The following is an 18,809-nucleotide window of genomic DNA, read 5'->3' on the forward strand; positions in this document are numbered from 1 at the left end:
ATGCAGCATGTCTGGTGTGGATTATTTTGGGGCTGTCCTGGGAGCATGTATGTGCCAGAAGAGACAACCAGTAGATTCTATCTTTAATAAAATTGTAATGGTTTTTATAATTCAGACAATTTCATAACTATCTTAGAATAATGTAATAAAATCTATGCCTAAGGTAAAGTCTATTTCCAACATTTATTCTACTTAACATTGTTTTGTGCATTAGAGGATCTAAACTTGAGCCCTTCATGTACCTAAAGCAGCCCACCAATGTGACGTCAAGGGGAATGCCAATGTAACTGCAATAGAAAAAGAAAAAAAAAATGCTGACGTTCATGTCCAAAAGTATGCATTTTTATTAACTTACCAAGAGATATTTATGTTTGATCAAACATATCCATATGACAATATTTTTGTCTGAATTCATGAAACTAGGCAGCCAAATTTTATTTTGCTGTAGAGCAGCAGTTCTCAACTGGTGGGTCATGACCCCTTTGGGGGTCAAATGAGCCTTTCACAGGGGTCACCTAAGAACATAGGAAAACACATATTTACATTATGGTGCAAACAGTAGTAAAATTACAGTTATGAAGTAGCAATGGAAATCATTTTATGGTGTGGGGTCATCACAATGTAAAGAACTGTAATAAAGGGTCGCAGCACCAGGAAGGTTGAGAACCACTTCTGTAGAAGGTCATTCATTTATTCAGGTGAATATTTGTAACACCGCCCCATAGGAAAGGCATCGTGAATTGTCTAGAGATCATCTGGAGGAATAAGCAGTAGTGATGATTCCAAGACTGTGCTAAGCACCCAGTGCCTCACACCCTAGGGATTCTGAATCACTTCTCTTTGGTTTTAATTGCTTTGAGAATCTTGCTATGTAGCCCAAGCTGGCCTAGAACTTGTGATCATCAACCTTTGTCTCTTGAGTGCTGGGATTACAGGAGTGTACCACCACACTGCTGGCTTTGATCTATATGTGCTCCATCAAGCATTTGTTCAATAGTTTCTGCATGGCATGTATCAGGCAATTTGATAGCATTTTTTTCTGATTACAGAGTTAATAACTCCTCTCAAACTTAAGGATTGGACCATATGATGCCCCCAAATGCTCCCCCTTTTTTTAAACAACTATCTTATGGCTATCTTATAGAAAACTGAGATCCCTAAGGTAGAATAGAGAATCTGAAAGGGCCGTGGAGGAGGGGGGACTACCCAGTGATTCTTTGACAAACTGATGGAGAGATGGAGAGCTTGTGTCTGATGATACTAAAGCTAGAAGGTAAATTGGCTGGGACTTCCTAAGGCAGTGAAGCTGGCAAGAAGCAATTCACTTGGACAAGTGTGCTACTGAGCTGGTGGCAGCTCATTCTATCCATATATCAAGGCAATGGAGATACAAGACTGGTTAAAGTTGGTGATAAGCAACAGTTAACGTTGAGGTAGAACATGCTTGAAAATGACCCACACTTTGACTAGTATGCTTTAAAAAAATAATAATGATGTAGGATAGAAAAGGAGAAAAGATTAGAGAAGAGTAAATGTTGAACAGCTGGATGAAGAGATGGGTGGAACTATCTATCTCTCCCTGAGTGTCATGTGCTAACTGCTCTTCAGACAGTTTCTCAGGATCTCATTGAAAGTTCACCCACCAGGTCTCCCCACTGTTGCAGTGAAGGAAATCTGTGTGGGAGGTGTGACTTGTTCATGACTTCCCTCTTAGTAAAAGGTAGAACTGCAAAGCAAATGTATTTTAATTTTGACTCCCAAGATCATCAGTTAAAAACAAAGACATGTTAGAAATGATATTCCTTTTTAATGTTTATTCTCAACACCCCCCCCCCCCCGTGTGTGTGTGTGTGTGTGTGTGTGTGTGTGTGTGTGTGTGTGCATGTGTACATGTGTGGTGATATATTATGTACCCCAATAAAGCTTGCTTGGGAATCAGAGGACAAAGCCAGACACGATATTAAACATAGAGGTCAGGCAGTGGTAGCACACGCCTTTAATCCTAGCATTCCAGAGGCAGAGATCCATCTGGATCTCTGTGAGTTCAAGGCCACACTGGGAACAGTGGCACACGCCTTTAATCCCAGCACTAGGAAGAAAGTAAGATGGCAGGGCACAGAAAGCTATATAAGGTATGAGTAAACAGGAAGTCTCTCTCTTGAGGCTGAGGATTTTGTGGAGGTAAGCACTTGGCTGGCTTGTTTGTTTCTCTGATCTTTCAGCTTTCACCTCAATATCTGGCTCTGCATTCTTTTGTCTTTTGTGTTTTTTTGTTTTTCGTTTTTGTTTTTTATTAATAAGACCTTTTAAGATTCATGTTACATACACTCACATTTTAAATACACCTATGCACAGGCCACAACACACATGTTCAGGTCCAAAGATAACTTGCTGGAATCATTTCTTTCCTATCCACCCTGTGTATCCCAGGAATTGAACTCAGGTCTTCTGACTTGGTGACCAGAAGTGTTATCTCCTTAGTCATTTTGTTGTCTCAGAACTGGAACTATGAAAAATAACCTTTGACTTGTAAATACACTAGGTTTTCTTTGTTTCCTCATCTTTTTGGTCCCAGGGAAAAGTTTTGGAAAAAAAAAATAATTATTAAGGAGGCAAAGCCTATGTTAGCCTATGGTAGTTGAATGTGAAAAGAGGAGGAACATTTGCATGTCAGTACAGCCCTGGAATGAAAGAATTGGTGGGAACCATTTCCTGCCAAAGCACAAGTTCAACTCTTAAGAGTGGTTTTGTGGGACCCCTGGTAGTGGGATCAGGATTTATCCCAGGTGCATGAACGGGCTTTTTGGAGCCCATTCCCTGTGGTGGGATAACTTGCTCAGCCTTGATGCAGAGGGGAGGGGCTTGGTCCTGCCTCAACTTGGTATGTCAGACTTTGTTGACTCCCCAAGGGAGGCCTTTCCCCCTCTGAGGAGTGGATGGAGGGTTGATGGGGTGGGAGAAGGGGAGGGAGGGGGAACTGGGGTTGGTATGTAAAATGAAAAAAAATTTTAAATAAAAAGAAGAGTGGTTTTGATACATCAGATGTAATACACTTTTCCTTGTTTCTGTTATTTTATCTTGCGTACCAGCTGATGTGATGAGTACAGGAAGTATAGTCACGGAAATCACATAATCCCAAACCCATTCTTATACAATCAGAGCAAAAAGCAATCCACAAACCAAGTAGGTGACTTCTGTTGAGACTAAGAGGACTGCAAACAGAAGAAAGAAGGTGATTATTTGTGCTTAGAATATTTAACAATTCTGAAATGCAATTAACACACGACCATGAAATCTTAATCTGCCAAGAACTACTTTAAATTTAATCGTTTTTTAAATTAGAGAACTTTATACTTGAACACTGTATTTCTATCATTTTCACTCCTCACTCTCATGCTTCCTACCATGTCTCCCCCTTTCCCTCCAAAATGCATGACCTCTTTTTCTTTAATTGGTATTGTTACATATATATGCAGATGTATGTATACATGCATAAATACAACCTGCAGAGTTCACATGGTCACCTAACAAGACCTGCATAAGTATGATCTATTGGTGGAAGTATTAAGGCCACTCCATGTAGTGAAAAGAAGGTTTATTTTGTTGGGTAACTTACAAGTGAAGGGATAGGTTACAGGGTCCGGGAAAGGTGTGGCGCAGTCCAGCAGTGTTCTCTGGGGAACTCTGCTCAGTCTATCTCCAGCGTCCAGGATCCAGGAAAGGAGAGCTGGTGCATCTGGTTCTCAGGTCTTAAGGACTCCTCTCTCGGCCCCGACTCGTAGGTGTGACAGTTACTGGAAGCCTCAATGGGGGTAGTACTTCCAGGTCAAGGGCTGGAGCAGCCACCCACTACACTGATCAGTTGACAAGCCACCATGCATGGGGAGCTGCAGGCCATTAGTGGCTCCAAGGAGAGGGAGAATCATTCTTCCCCAGGGAGGAGCTCCTGATAGGTTATCTAAGCTCAAGTAGTCACTCCTAAACACATGCACATACATGTAAAGTATTTTTGGTTGAAGTTTTGCAAATGTTCTCTTATCCAAATTCAAATGTGGATAAGAACTTCTCACATTTTCTATCTTCATTATCCTCATGTTTAAAAAAACAACAACAAAATATAATTTCTGTTTCACAGTTTTTGTGGTTAACATTGAAGTTACAACACAGTCCATGCAGGCAGACCAGCTATTGAATTGTGAATCTAATTTTAAGAAGTATGAAATATTAATGAAATTAATGAAAAAATTCAGTTCTGAGTTTTTAGGAATAAAAAGATGAATGGGTTTATTCAATGGTAATTTTCTTTTCTTTTGGTACACACAGTGCTTAATTAGAAATAAGTTCCTTCGTGCTTGTGCAATCATTTGGTATGTTCAGGTAGTCATCTGAAAAGCAAGGTTTATCACCATAGGTGAACTAAAGCCTTATCAATGACTGGTGTAGCTGGAAATGCTCCCAAATCCACTGGTTGTCACACAGGGCTTTCCATGAATGAATATAAAAAATTGGTTATTTACAGGTCAGGACCACAAATCTTAGTGCCTTGGGCATATGAAGGGACAGCTCTTTGCCTTTTTGGTGGCTTTTAAAGATGATAATAGTTTCATGGAAGAGATCCATCCAACTTTAACAAATGTATTTGATATGCCACCAAAGTCCCTTTGTAAATAATACTAGTCCCATAAAAATTCCCTTTCCTTCACTTTAAAACTATCAAATGATTGGTGTATTCATATAATCCTGGAATCAATAAATGTAGGCAGGCAAATGTGAGAAAGAGCAGAGCAGAAAGTAAAATAATCACCCTATTTCCTACTGTGTGGAGGTAATTTATTAACTAGCAAACCAGAAATTGCAGAGGAGAATATGAAAGACATCTAGCAAGTGAGTTCCAGGCGACATCTTCTGAAGGCATCCCTCATGCTCCTCTTCAGTCTCATTCCATTTAACTCAATAGGTTTCGGAAAATGAATGGAGAATTCACATCAACTCCTTTTTCTATGGCATGGAAATCCCTTTGACTAATGTAAATCAGGTTAGCCTGTCCATCAAGTCAGCTGTCTATCAGTTCATCCTGTTCTGCACACTAAAACCAAGGAAGGAAGTATTGTGCTGCATCTTACTGATATCACCTAGTACACATTCCTCCTGCTTCCTCGGCTTTTTTTAAAAAAAAGACAGGGTCTGACCATGTAGCCGTGGCTGGCCTGGAATTTGCTATGTAGTCCATGATGGTCTCAAACTCACAGAGATCCATCTGCCTCTGCCTCCCAAGTTCTGAGATTAAAGGTTTGTGCCACCACATCCCACATTTGTGGGAGACCCTCCCACCTTTTTAAAGGGTTCCTATGAGCAGGAGAGAGGAATAAGAAACATTTTAGATACAAAGATAGCAAAGATGAGACAGACAGAAACACGGGATAGCTTTGGGAGGACCTAGGTCAATACCCAATGGCCCCTTTTGTTGCTTCAATAGGCCTTTTTATAACAACGCCAAGGGGTGAGGCAAAAGACCTCCCCCTTGCTAGATCAAAGCACATCGCACAGGCAAGTATATTGAAAGCCAATCCTTTCAAACACCTAGTAATCACTCATGTGATCAAGTCATCCCCTTATGCAGCCCTTCTGGGTAAAACGAGCTCAGATCTCACAAGGAAACCTCTGTGGGCTCCCACACACATTCTAGAGAGATTTCTATTGTCAACATTTGATTTTATAAGTTAACTTAAAGCTGCTTGGAGAAGGTGAATTTTGTCTTTTGTCACAAGGTGTATTGGCATGTACTGATGAAGAACACTTAAGCTTTGCTTAGGGTTTGAAAGCAAACACAATTCAAAGTACAGAACTTGAGGTCAGGGTACCAGCAATTCAGTATCACCTTCAAGAGTTCAAGGACAATGAGCAGGGTTGGGAACAGACTACTGTTTGATCTAGACTGACCTGTGCGACACAGCAGAAAGATATTAGTCATAAAATAGGCCCACTGGATGCATATTTCCCATTGCCATTGCTACATCTGAGCTTGAGGGCAACCGAACTGTTGAAACAGACCAGAAACTTGACCCTAAATCCAAGGCCAGAGCTTTGAGACTGCCGGGAAACTTACCTCCCAATCAGACAAGCCTAGATTCTCAAAGCAACAAAATTAAAGCGGTCTAACTAACCTTCATCCTCCAAAGCCCCCGAATTAAAGATTTACAAGGTTAGGGACTTACTTGTGCACAAATATCCGCGTTTCCTAACAGAAAATAACAATGCAACCTGAGTTAGATACCCAAGGACCTCCACTGACCTCTACTGTATGTAAATATTCTTCTCCACTAAGCCTGTGGCATCCCATCTTCACTGACTGACCCAAAGGCAAGAATAAATACGAACAGATGGGTCTGAAGTCTTTCCCCTATTCCAAATACATGTACAGTCCATAGCTGACTTTTTTAAATAACTAACTCTTTATCATTTTTGCAGTCTTGGTGCAAAAACAAACCCAGTTCAATAGGGAAGTGCATGAAGAGAAAGTTAATAGCGTGCTTGACATCTTCTACCTTGTTACGATAAACATCTCTTGCTCTGACAGATTCTTTGCTACCCAAAATTGAATCAATAATGGCCCCCAAACAAGGTTATCCATTGGAAGAAGGCATCTTAAACTTTTTATTAGAATTCAGTAATTCTAGCTGACCAAGTTTCCTATACAAATCATATTTATTTGAAATCTGTTTTTTTTCTAGCTTCAGGCAAGTTTGTACATTTCTATAGTTTTTTCCCCCAGAAAAGATCACTCCGTGGTTTCCTGGTGAATTTTAATGTTTAAAGAATCAACAATACATTTTTTGAAATGGAGGATGAAATTTAACATAATGTTAGGAATAACTGCAATGAGAGTGTACATTTATGATTTATTTCCTTTTTCTCTTTTCTATATCTAGGTGTTTTAAGCTCTCCTGATTTATGTGTTTTATTTTACAAAGAAAAATGATGTTAAACTTGAATTTTCTAAAAATGAAGCAAACTCTTCATGAATGCCCCAAAACAAGTGTGCTTTGTGTACAATCAGAGTAAAAGGGTTCACCTATTAACACACCAGGCTTGTGAACTTATGAGATACAAGTTATTTATCGTGCAAACATATCAAATTTAAAAGAGACAAGTTTTTTCTAAGTATCTTCTTTCTTTCTTTCTTTCTTTCTTTCTTTCTTTCTTTCTTTCTTCCTTTTCTTCCTTCCTTCCTTTTTTTTTTTTTTTTTTTTTTTGGTTTTTCGAGACAGGGTTTCTCTGTGTAGCTTTGTGTCTTTCCTGGAACTCACTCTGTAGCCCAGGCTGGCCTCAAACTCACAGAGATCCACCTGGCTCTGCCTCCCGAGTGCTGGGATTAAAGGCATGTACCACCACCGCCCGAGTATCTTCTTTCTTAATGTTTCCCCCTGGAGTGAAGTGGATTTTTATTTAACTTTTTAATTGATGCATGATAATTATGTCTATTTATGGAGTGCAGTGTGGCATTTTGATACATGTACGTGATGTGTAACGGATAGTTCACGCTAACTGGCATATCTGTCATCTCAGACATATATTGTTATTTCTTTGTGTTAGGAGCTTTCCAGATCTCTCCACTAGCTATTTTGAAACATCCAATTAATTGTCACCAACCCCAGTCGCCCTCTTCTGTGTTACAGAACATTTCCTTTGCAACCAAGTCTGCATTGTTGGGAGAAGAAAAATAAAACAAGCAAAGCAGGAAATGAAGGTTCTCTGTCACCACCGCTGGGAGAGCATGGCTCGATGCAGAATTCTCCAGGCTTCTTTCTACGCACACCGTGGTGTCTGTTCCTCAAAAATGAAACAACACTGTGCAAACTCCTCTTCACTCTGTTTTGTACCTCACAAAGACTTTGTGTGTCAATCCATTGTCATGTCTCTCCCTTTTTTTGAAAATGTATTTACTGCAATGGGATACATGCAGCAAGAAACACGACAGCTTAAGGAGAAGCACACCAGGAAAAGGGAGGTAGGGAGGATGATGGAGGGCATTTGGGAAGAAGCAAATGAGTAAGAGTGGCAGGTGTGGATAAAAATAGCACAAAGCGCTCTGTGTGTGTGTGTGTGTGTGTGTGTGTGTGTGCATGTATGTATGTATGTATGTATGTATGTATGTATGTATTGTGTGTGTTGATGATAATAAAATGAAATAAAATTTACATAAGAATGTGAGCATTTGCAGCACGGTGGTGGCACATGCCTTTAATCCCAGCACTCGGGAGGCAGAGGCAGGTGGATCTCTGTGAGTTCAAGGCTAGTCTGGGCTACAGAGTGAGTTCCAGGAAAGACGCAAAGCTACCCAGAGAAATCCTGTCTCAGAAAAAAGAAAAAGAAAAAAAATGTGAGAATTCTAACTCTTTCCCTACATTTATGCTATTCTTACCCACATCCTAGGAATATTCCCTTAAATGTCTATGTATTATTTATTGTGACCTGCATACATGTGAAGATCAGAGGAGTTGGCCCTCTCTTTTTATTACCTGGGTTCCATGGCTCCCATAGTTCCCATGGTTCCAAGGTTTTCAGGCTTCACTGGGCCACCTCGAGGACTCCACATTAAAAATTTTGATGCTACTTTTCCTAATGAAGTCAGATGTCATCTACAGATAATCAAAAGAAAAGCCTAATGTTTTTGCACTTTCTACTTCACAAAATATTTTATTTTTGCTTGCATTTGGTCCACTTATCAATAAGGATTAAAAGATTAAAAAAAAACCAATTACCTTTATAATTTGTGTTGAGCCATGAAGGACGTGTTTCGAAGTCAAATGGTGCCAGGACATCCAGTTCCCACACCCTGAGAGATTACAAATGAAAAGTTTGCTCTGAAGGAGATCAATCTGGTCTGTACATTGAAGCTTTGCACCTCACTCTTCACATATGAGGACATTTGACCCACCTATGTTGAGCACATTTTGAAACTGGCTGGCAGGATGGCCGTCAATGAACATCTTGTCCGTATTGCCTTCTCTGCTCAATTAAATCTACTTTGTCAGGGCTGGAGAGATTGCCTAGGGTTAAGAGTGCTTATTGCTCTTGAAGAGGACCTGGGTTCAGTTCCTAGCATTCACCTTGCAGCTCACAAGCATCTTTAACTTCTACCCTAGAGACTTTCATCTGGCCTCAGTAGGCGTTTGCACAAACATGGTGTACATAAACTCACGCAAGCACACACACCTATTTAAATAATAATAATAACAAACAATAAATACATTTAAATCCACTTTGATCATTAAGCAATCTTAATTATATTTAAGGTCTCAGCTATAAACTTGGTAGTTCTGTCCAGTAAACGAGGAGAACCTTTAATATGGAGAGAACAGGGCCTTGGAAGCCAAAAGACACAAATCTAAGCCTTGTTATAACTGTGAACTTGGACAAATCATTTAAGGTCTCTGAGTTTCAGTTCTTAACCTTAAAGTAAAGAGATTAATTTGTGAGGTTCCTTCCTGTTCTTAGAGCTGAGTCTATAAGTTATACACCTGGACTGGACTACGATAAGGAATGAAATCCTGGGCAGCTGGTCAACCAGTTAGCTGCTGTCAACAACTTCAAGGTCCAATTATCTCAAATTCTTTATCCCTGCTGAAAACGGTAGCCCTCACCCAAAATCTCAGTTCTTGAAAAGTTAAGGTTGAAAGACTGAGTATTTGGAGTATCCTGAGCTATGTAGCCTGAATTTCTCTTGAAACAAACAATAACCAAGAAGTAACCTATTATAACATTAATTATGCACATAATCTGACTTGTATTTATTTAAAAGCAATGAAAACAATAAAAGCTAGTTTATATTTGTCTGTTTTTTTTTTGTTTTTTTTGTTTGTTTGTTTGTTTTTTGAGACAGGGTTTCTCTGTGTAACAGCCTTGGCTGTCTGGAACTCCCTTTATAGACCAGGCTAGCCTCAAAGAGATCAGCCTGCCTCTGCTCCTGAATGCTGAGATTAAAGGGGTGCGCCACCACTTCTAGTGCTGGTACATATTTACAATCCCAGCAATAGCGAGGTACAGGCAGGAGGCACAGGGAGCTTTGGAGTCAGCCTGGACTGCACAGACACTCTTTTTTTCCCCCCACCAAACACAAAGACAAACAAAAATTCCTCACCACAGACTCACATTAACTTGAAATCTTCAGCTCATTTGCTTGGAGAGCCAGGAAGAGTATGCATAGTTTTTACTATCTCTAGCCCAAGGCCACAGTTGAGATTATGAGTATACACTGGGCATTCCTCTGTGGGTATGTCAGCAAGCCTGCTGAATGACATTCTTTCCATTGCAAAAGTCAGTTGATTTATTTTGGGGATTAATTTGCATAGCGAAATGGAATTTTCTGCTTTCATAGTAAAATTAAATTACATAAATACTCAATTTATAGGAAGTTAATTGTAAGTATATATAATTTATTTTAAGGAAATTGTGTTGGCAACTTAAATTTGTAGAGAAAAATGTCAACTAGAGTAAGATTTAAAAAAAATGTGGCAAAAATGCCTCAAACTGACAAATTGTATCATTAAAACCCACCAGTTGGGCTGGAGAGACTGTTCAGTGGGTAAATTCACTTGTCACTAACCCTGATGACCTCAGCTGGAGCCCTTGACTCCTCATGGTGGAAAGAGAAAGCTACTACTTGGGTGTGGGTACATGCACCCACATACATACACATAGGTAATAAATAAACAAATGTAATTTTTAAAGCACACAGATTATCTCGTTTTGTCCTCATGACAACGCTTTTTGTAGGTTATGATTTCCCCTAGACAAATGTAGACACTGAAATAAGAGAACTTCTGTGACTAATTAAAGACAAATCAAGAATGGAACTGGAGAGATGGCTCAGCAGTTAAATGTGCTCCCTGCTTTTGTTGAAGACCCAGGTTTGGTTCAGTTTCCAGTACCCGCATCAGGTGGCTCACAACTGCCTGTAACTCCAGATAATGGGCGTCTTCCCTCATCTATACTCTGCAAGTACCTGCTTAGGCGGGATGCACATAAACTCAGACACGTGTGCACACACACGCACACACATAAAAGTCAATCAGCTGATCTTCTAAAAAGTGAATCAGGAAGTTAGTAAGAACCTGGGCCAGAATGCATCCCTGGCTTACAGTCCAAACTTATGTCTAGTATTTTTTTAGAAAATTCTTAAATGAATGTGGGCTCTCTCTCAGATATTGTCTAGTGCAAACTCTCTCTGCTTCAATACCAGCCCGAAGAGCATGGCTTCACTTTTCCTGCAGTATGAAATAATTCTGCCTGGTTCTAGCTTTGTTCATGGCACTGACTTTGGTCATTCTTGGGTTTTTTTTTTGATTTTTCGAGACAGGGTTTCTCTGTGTAGCTTTGCGCCTTTCCTGGGACTCATTTGGTAGCCCAGGCTGGCCTCGAACTCACAGAGATCCGCCTGGCTCTGCCTCCCGAGTGCTGGGATTAAAGGCGTGCGCCACCACCGCCCGGCCCAACTTTGGTCATTCTTAATAGCAGAATGTTAGTTTGTATTTACTTTCAAGACAAAATTTTAGATGCCATCAAAAAATCTACAAGCTATAATCCATCAAGCCCTGTCATTAAGTATAAACTCCTTTTACTCCCTGTCCACTTTTAAATCGTGTTTGAAGACAACCTGCCGCTCCCTTGAGTGGCAACATATGCTCAGTGATGGGTAGTAAACAGTGTAGAATAAGATGGCACACACCAGAAGGTTCTGCAGAACAACCTGTAGGGAATCAGGCAGAGAGATCTAGCGGTCTGAGCTTTTGTGTACAATAAATTACTTAACAAGGAAAAGAAGAATAACTGATGTGTGGCATTGGTAAACTACATATTACTTGAAGACTTGTGGCTGAAAGGGACTCAGAGTACCTGGTATTGCAGACAGAGTGAACTGCCATGTCACACCATGACACCCAGGATCAATGCAGTTCAGAGAGCCATACCACTTGCCCTGCGTTTATCCAAAGAGACATCCTACACACCAATTGTGTTCGTCACTTTTCGTGTTGCTGTGATAAAATACTTGACAAAAAAGAAAAAAAGGCCGGGCGGTGGTGGCGCACGCCATTAATCCCAGCACTCGGGAGGCAGAGCCAGGCGGATCTCTGTGAGTTCGAGGCCAGCCTGGGTTACCAAGTGAGTTCCAGGAAAGGCACAAAGCTACACAGAGAAACCCTGTCTTGAAAAACCAAAAAAAAAGAAAGAAAAAAAAAAAGGAAAATCCAGGAAGGACAGGTTGATTTGGGTTCACAGTGTGATGGTCCAGTATGTCAGGGCACAGAAGGCATGGTGACCAGAGCTTGAAGCAAGCTGGTCATGTGTCTGTACTCAGGAAGGGGATGGCGAGAACACTAGCGGGTGGATCATTCTTCCTTTGTGTATAGTCCAGCACCCCAGCCACGGACCCATGCTGCCTGCACATCAGGTATGTCATACAACCTCAATTAACACAATTTACAAACCCCTCATAGGCATAGGCATAGATTTGTTTCCAAAGATAACTCTGGGTTCTCTCAAGTTGACAATCAGTTGTGTAGACTCTCACACCAATGTTTATATCCTAACTTGACAAAATCATGCTAAACCCCAGATATAATACTAAAAATAATAAGAGGTCATTTTGAAATAATACTCCCCTGCACACATATAATAATGCAATTAATGGCTAAGCCCATTTGCAAGAATTTTCAGAGCAATTGATTAAAACACAATAGATGATGTTGAAATGGACCCTTCTACATGTGAGCCTTACCAAAAAGCGATACAGATTAATGGAGACCAATGGATTATTCAGTAAAAGATGTGAAATTGTCTGGCTTCCAGCTAGAAAAAAAAATCCCATTAGATTCTAGTCTTGTACCAAATACCATAATAAATTTCCAAATGGATTAAAGGCTTAAATGCCAAGGAAGAGATTGGGAGAAAATATTTGAAACATATATATCACAGGAAAGGGCTTGATAGCTACAATATAAATTCCCACAAAAGGCAAACAAATGGAGAGAAAAATGAGCAAAACATATAAATATGTGTTTCATGTGAAGAAACACTTAAAAATCCAAGAAACAATCAAAACCTCCCGAATCCATCATCTATCTTCAAAAACACATTCTTTAAAATGTCAACATTTCACGTGGGAAATTTTCTATTTAGTCGCCCTGCTTTGGAATTTGTTTAAAATCATTTTTTGCTCAGTCAACACACAATACTTTAGGAATCAGTTTTCCCCAGGTGATAGATTCACTGAAATCTTCCAACCTAATGGGCCTGCATAAAGAAGGCACTGTCCACTAGAAACAAGGGGAAAGTCACTGGTGTTGCATACCACGTCTAATTTTGTCACCACGGAACTGAATTTACAGATTTATTAAGAGTCTACCTCTCTCAGCTATCTAAAAATGAATGAGCAACCTTGTCTCAGGGGATGTATGAATCCAGACTCTGGAGTTCTGGGACCTTTGGGAATGGCACCACTCAGATTCACCGCATTATTCTCAACCCCCTCCTAGTCTCGGACTCTATGTCCCCCATACTTGCACACCAGAACTCTTCCCTCTGTCTTCCATACTCATCCCATCCTTATCCTTTCATATCTCTCAGGGTTTATGCTCTAACCTCTCCTCCCTCTTCAGTCTGGGTCTTTCCCCTCTACACTTAGTTTCCTTTCATCATTTTCTCTCCAAGAGACATCCACAGGCATGTAGATGCATGATGGCCACATTTTGTACATGTATATATGTGTGTGTGTTGTATATACATGTACATGGTGTGTGTGTGTGTGTGTGTGTGTGTGTGTGTGTGTGTGTGTGTGTGTATGCATGTGCATATGGAGGCCAGAAATCACTGTGAGGTGTCCTTTTCTGCCATTCTCAACTTGATTTTCTAAGGAAGTACCTCTCACTGATTTCACCGAATGAGCTTAGCTCTGGGGATCAACTGCTCTCTGTCCTTCTACTCGGCTTATGGATGCATACCCCCATGCTTAGTTTTTTTACATAGGGTGGGATCTGAGCCCAGATCCTCATGCTTGGACTACACACACTTTATCAGCTAAGCTAGCTCCCCATCCCCATGCACATTTTTGCTCATATTATTTGCATAAAATATTTATTTCATGCTGACATTGTCGCATATACATATAATCAACTTTGATGGCATGCAAGCCATCCCTCTTGATAATCCCTCCTCTCCACATTCCCCTTCTTCTTCACTAACAGGAATCTTCCTCTTCCCTTTTCCTTATTCTCCCCCCACTTCTCTCTCTCCACCCATCTCTCAGATTAAATATACGAGAGAATACAGGGAATATGTATCTTTCTGAGTTCAGTTTATTTCAATTAGTAAGAACACAACTTTCCTGACAAAGACATACATTCTTTATTCTTTATAGTGGATTTGTACCTTGTTCTATCTGTGTACCACATTTTCTCTATCTACTCATGCTCTGATGGGCAACAAGCTAATTCCATACCATGACTGTCCTGAGTGGTACCACAAAAAATGCGCACACAGCTCTCCACGCTGTGTTACTGAACTTGGTTCTTTTGTATATAAGGAAGGCATAACTGGTTCATGCATCATTTTTATTTTTACATTCTAAAGACCTTCCAGACTGATTTCTGTAGTGGCTGCACTAATTTACATTCTTGCCCATGTATAAAGACTGTTTCTTCCACATTCCTGCCAGTATTTGACAGTCTTACTTCCGTGGATTTTATTTTCTTTTGCGATAGCCATTCTGATCTTGATGAGATGAAGCTGAACATAGTTTTGGTTTGCATTTCTCTGATGGCTAGTGATAGTGAACATTTTTTTTTCATATCTCTTTGGTCATCTGTACTTCTTTTGAAAAAGTGTTCAGATCATTTATTTATTGATTGGAGAATGTTGTTCTTCTGAGTTTTCAGTTTTTGAGTTCTTCATGTTTTATGGGTATTAATTCCATCAGATAAATAATTTGCAAAGTTGTTGTGCTATTCTGTAGTCAGTGTCTTTATTCTTGTGTTGTCTTTGCTGTGAGGCAACTACTTTGTCAATTCTTTCTACTATTTTTTGAGATACAGGCGTCCTTTTCAGAATATGCCTAATCCTGTATCTTAAATGGCTTCTTCTGCTTTTCTCTGTTAGTTTCAAGTCTTACATGAAGATATTTCTAGTTGATTTTTTTGTACAGGGTAAGAGATAGGAATCTAGTTTCATTTTTCTAGACAGCCAGCCTTCCCAGAGCCAGTTTGAAAGTAGACTGCAACGCTAGAATCCCAGTTTTTATTTTCTTGGGTAGTTAAGAGCCTATTCCCAGGAGTAAAGTCACAATATTATAAACCTTTCATGGCAGCATCTCCTAAATTTTTTTATTAGTGAGGAAAAAGACATGGAGTGGATAACTATCAGGGTCATCCAAGTGAAGGACTTGATTTAAAACCAGTTAAAAGCTCTGGTTTCCTAGAGATGGCATTATGACCATGATAATGTGAAACCTTTGACTATGTCCTCATGAAGACAGGGTCAATTAATTCCCAACTTTTGAGAGGAGTGTCTGCAGATGGGAAAGGAATGTATAACACAGAGCAATCTTGGGCTTCTTTGTCTCTTAATTCTCTTGAGTCATGTGGCTTTGGCCTTGCTGGACTCATTACACTATGTATTAATATTAACTTGTTTTCTTTTTCATTTAAATAGTCTCTATTTGAAATGTTTTTAGGTGATTACTTTATTTCATTTTAATACAAAACAAAATGAATAATATATAATCTTTATACTAATATATATTCAAACAACATAACACTATTTTTATTTCTATAGTAAAAATGAAGTTTCAATATATTTTAGTTTTGTAAGGTTACCAACTTGCTAAGAAATCTTGCTTTCATAATCCATCAAATTATACTGCAGAGAAAAATGACAAACATTAAACCCATATAACATTTTAGAACTGGTTTTTAGAAGTTAAATCATATTTTGTGAGAAAATGTATTTGTTTATAAATTTTGCACATAAAACACCTACTTTCCCAACAAACTTATAAAACTTTATATATAAACGTAATATTAAAAGAATACATTTTATTGTGAATGTGTAAGTTTTTAAAGCAAGGTATCCTTTTTGTAAATTATTACCATTTCTACTAAATTATGAATCTTAATAGTAAATTTTTATTAGTAGATTTACTTACTTCCAGTAACTTCATTTAATCTCTACTATACATAGCCTTCAAGAACTAACATAAAAGACAATCAGACCATGACATTCCCCTGCTTGACATCTGTCTATGGTTCCACACTGTCATTAGGATTCATTTAAATACCTGGTACATTTGACAAATAGTCACTGAGTTTGGGTAGTAGTCTGAGATGGCCTTGGATATATCCTAGACCCAAAAGACTCAGCCCTAGGTCTGAGGTTAGTCCTAGGAATTTGCAATTCTAGTGAGTTCCCAGGGAATGCTGGGTCTGTACATCTCTGACCGTGTTTAGAAAGCCGTGATGTAAAGGCAACAATAAGAAAAGAGAAAGCCACAACACAGAGGGAAGAGCTGTGACTGAGGGGTGCTCAGAATGTTGCAGATGTCCATGCAGGAGACCAAGGGTGTAAAGATGTATGGGGGGGGCGGGGGCTGGTGAGGGAGAGGAAATTTCTGCAGGAAATACTTGACAATAATATTTATTATAGTTTTACTTTGTATCAGATGTTATAAGTGCTTTACCTCATTCAAGCCTTGTAAAATTTCTGAGTAGCAAGTTATATTATTATACTTTTTTTAAAAATGAGACTTAAAGAGGCTTAGCAGCTTTTCCAAAGCTTGGTGATAGATGCAGAGCTAGGATTCCAACCCTGCTCTCTGAATTGTAACCATCATGCTCTTTGTGATGACCTGGACCAGGGATGAGGAATTGCCGTACTGAGAAGGAAAAGCCCCATGCAGACAAGACGAGGAATAGATGGACAGTGTCAAAAAGAGATGAGATCATGATCCTGAGGATAGGGCTCAGCCATGCAAGCCTGAGGACCAGAGTTCAATTCCCAATACCCAAGTAAAAATCCAGACACTAGTGGCACATGCTAGGGAGATATAGACAAGTAGATCTCTGGGACTCATTGATCAGCCAGATTAACCTAGTCAGTAAGCCTCAGCCAGGTCTCTGTGAGAGACTCTGTTTCATAGAATAAGGTGGACCATTCATCTGAGAGTCACCAGTTGTGTGTGTATACACACACACACACACACACACACACACACACACACACACACATTGAGATCAATCATTATTTATGCCTTGTTGAAGAATTTGGAGAGCCTCTGAGTGCCTTGGAGATTGAAAGCTTAAAGGAGCAGTATAAAAGTAAGGAACCATTAGGTAGGGAAAACATTTAAGTGTTTTTGTTTTTGTTGTTGTTATTGTAATAACTCAACTCAGCAAAGAGCTAGACAACAGGACAGATGCATGAGTTACCAAAGAAACAGAAGCTGCCAAGAAATTTGAAAAGGATTGAGTAGAAAGGGAGAGAGGCCCATGGGTTACATGACCCAATTTCAGACCTATTTGACTGGATAGACAAGAAGGAGAAAGACGGGTCTCAAATGACAGGAATGGTACCAGTTGACGGATCCTGGTACTATCTCAAAGAAATAATGCAAGCCACATATGGAATTTAGACTGTTCTGTGGCTACTCATCAAAAACAAGTGTAAAGCATGAGTGCTGTACATGATGTTGTATGCTTGTACTCACAGGACTCAGAAGGTCAAGACAGGAAGATCATGGATTTGAAGCCAACCTGGGCTATGTGGCAATCTTCAAGGCGGCCTGAACCATGTAGCAAGACCTTAATCTCGAGAGGGAGGTGGAGAGGGAGAAAGAGAGTGTGAACTTAATTTTAATAATATTTTCTTATTTACTTAATCCAATTTTGTCACGATGTTATTTTCAGCATGCACCAAACATTAGCCATTACTATGGTGTCTACTCATGCTACATCATAGGCATCAAGCATGTGCTTGACATAAAGCACATCTCAATTTGGGATAGCCGTAGTTTGAGGGCTCAGTAGCCATCTGTGGCTAGCAAGTGCCACAGCTGACAGTGGAGCTCCAATCACTGCCTGACCTTTTAGCTTTGTCTCCACCAACAGTTGCTAGTCACGCCATATTTATTACAGTTGGGGGATTGCTATGCAGCCATCCACACACCCATATGTTCTCATTTTGTACGTGCTCACATAAAAAAAAATCTCTCCAGGTATAGCTGATGACTCTGTATTTCACAGATTCGGAAACTGGAGTGAAAGTTAAGAAAGATGTCCCAGCTCATGTGGATCATGTGTGGCAGGGTTTGGCTCTATTTTACTTAGCACTGTGACGTCCCAATTCTCACATAGTAAACACAAAATAAAAACACCACCAAAGAATTCTAGCTCAACACAGTCTTCTTTAAATTCTGAAACTGACATTTAAATAGTCTGGGTGAATGGCTCATGGACATAATGATTAGTTAGTGGCACAGTTGAAATTAGGAAAAAAAATGTAGGGCTGGGGAAATGGTTCAGTGCATAAGAATGGTTGGTGCACAAGTATGAAGACCGGAGTTCGAATCCCCATCCCCCACATAAAAAGCCAGCTGTGCCCATGCATATGCCTATAACTCCAGTGCTATCCAGGACAGAGACAGGAGGATCATGGGAGTTTGTGGATTGCCAGCCCAGCTCCTGGTTCAGTGAGAGATCCTGCCTCAAAAGAATAAGGTGGAGATTGACAGAACAGCACACCCAACTCTCTCTTCTGGCTTC

General features: G+C 39.8%; 1 protein-coding gene across 1 annotated transcript; it reads right to left on the reverse strand.

Annotated features, from left to right (window-relative positions):
- Nucleotides 1–234: 234 nt before the first annotated feature.
- On the reverse strand, nt 235–11,924 carry Tmem244 (transmembrane protein 244). The gene is given in 5 exon segments (XM_028877412.1): nt 235–287; nt 3,087–3,212; nt 8,763–8,836; nt 11,664–11,749; nt 11,862–11,924. Coding segments are annotated over 5 exon segments (402 nt in total).
- Nucleotides 11,925–18,809: the final 6,885 nt, after the last annotated feature.

This window comes from Peromyscus leucopus, chromosome 8a (genome assembly GCF_004664715.2).
Source record: "Peromyscus leucopus breed LL Stock chromosome 8a, UCI_PerLeu_2.1, whole genome shotgun sequence".
Classification (NCBI taxonomy): Eukaryota; Metazoa; Chordata; class Mammalia; order Rodentia; family Cricetidae; genus Peromyscus; species Peromyscus leucopus.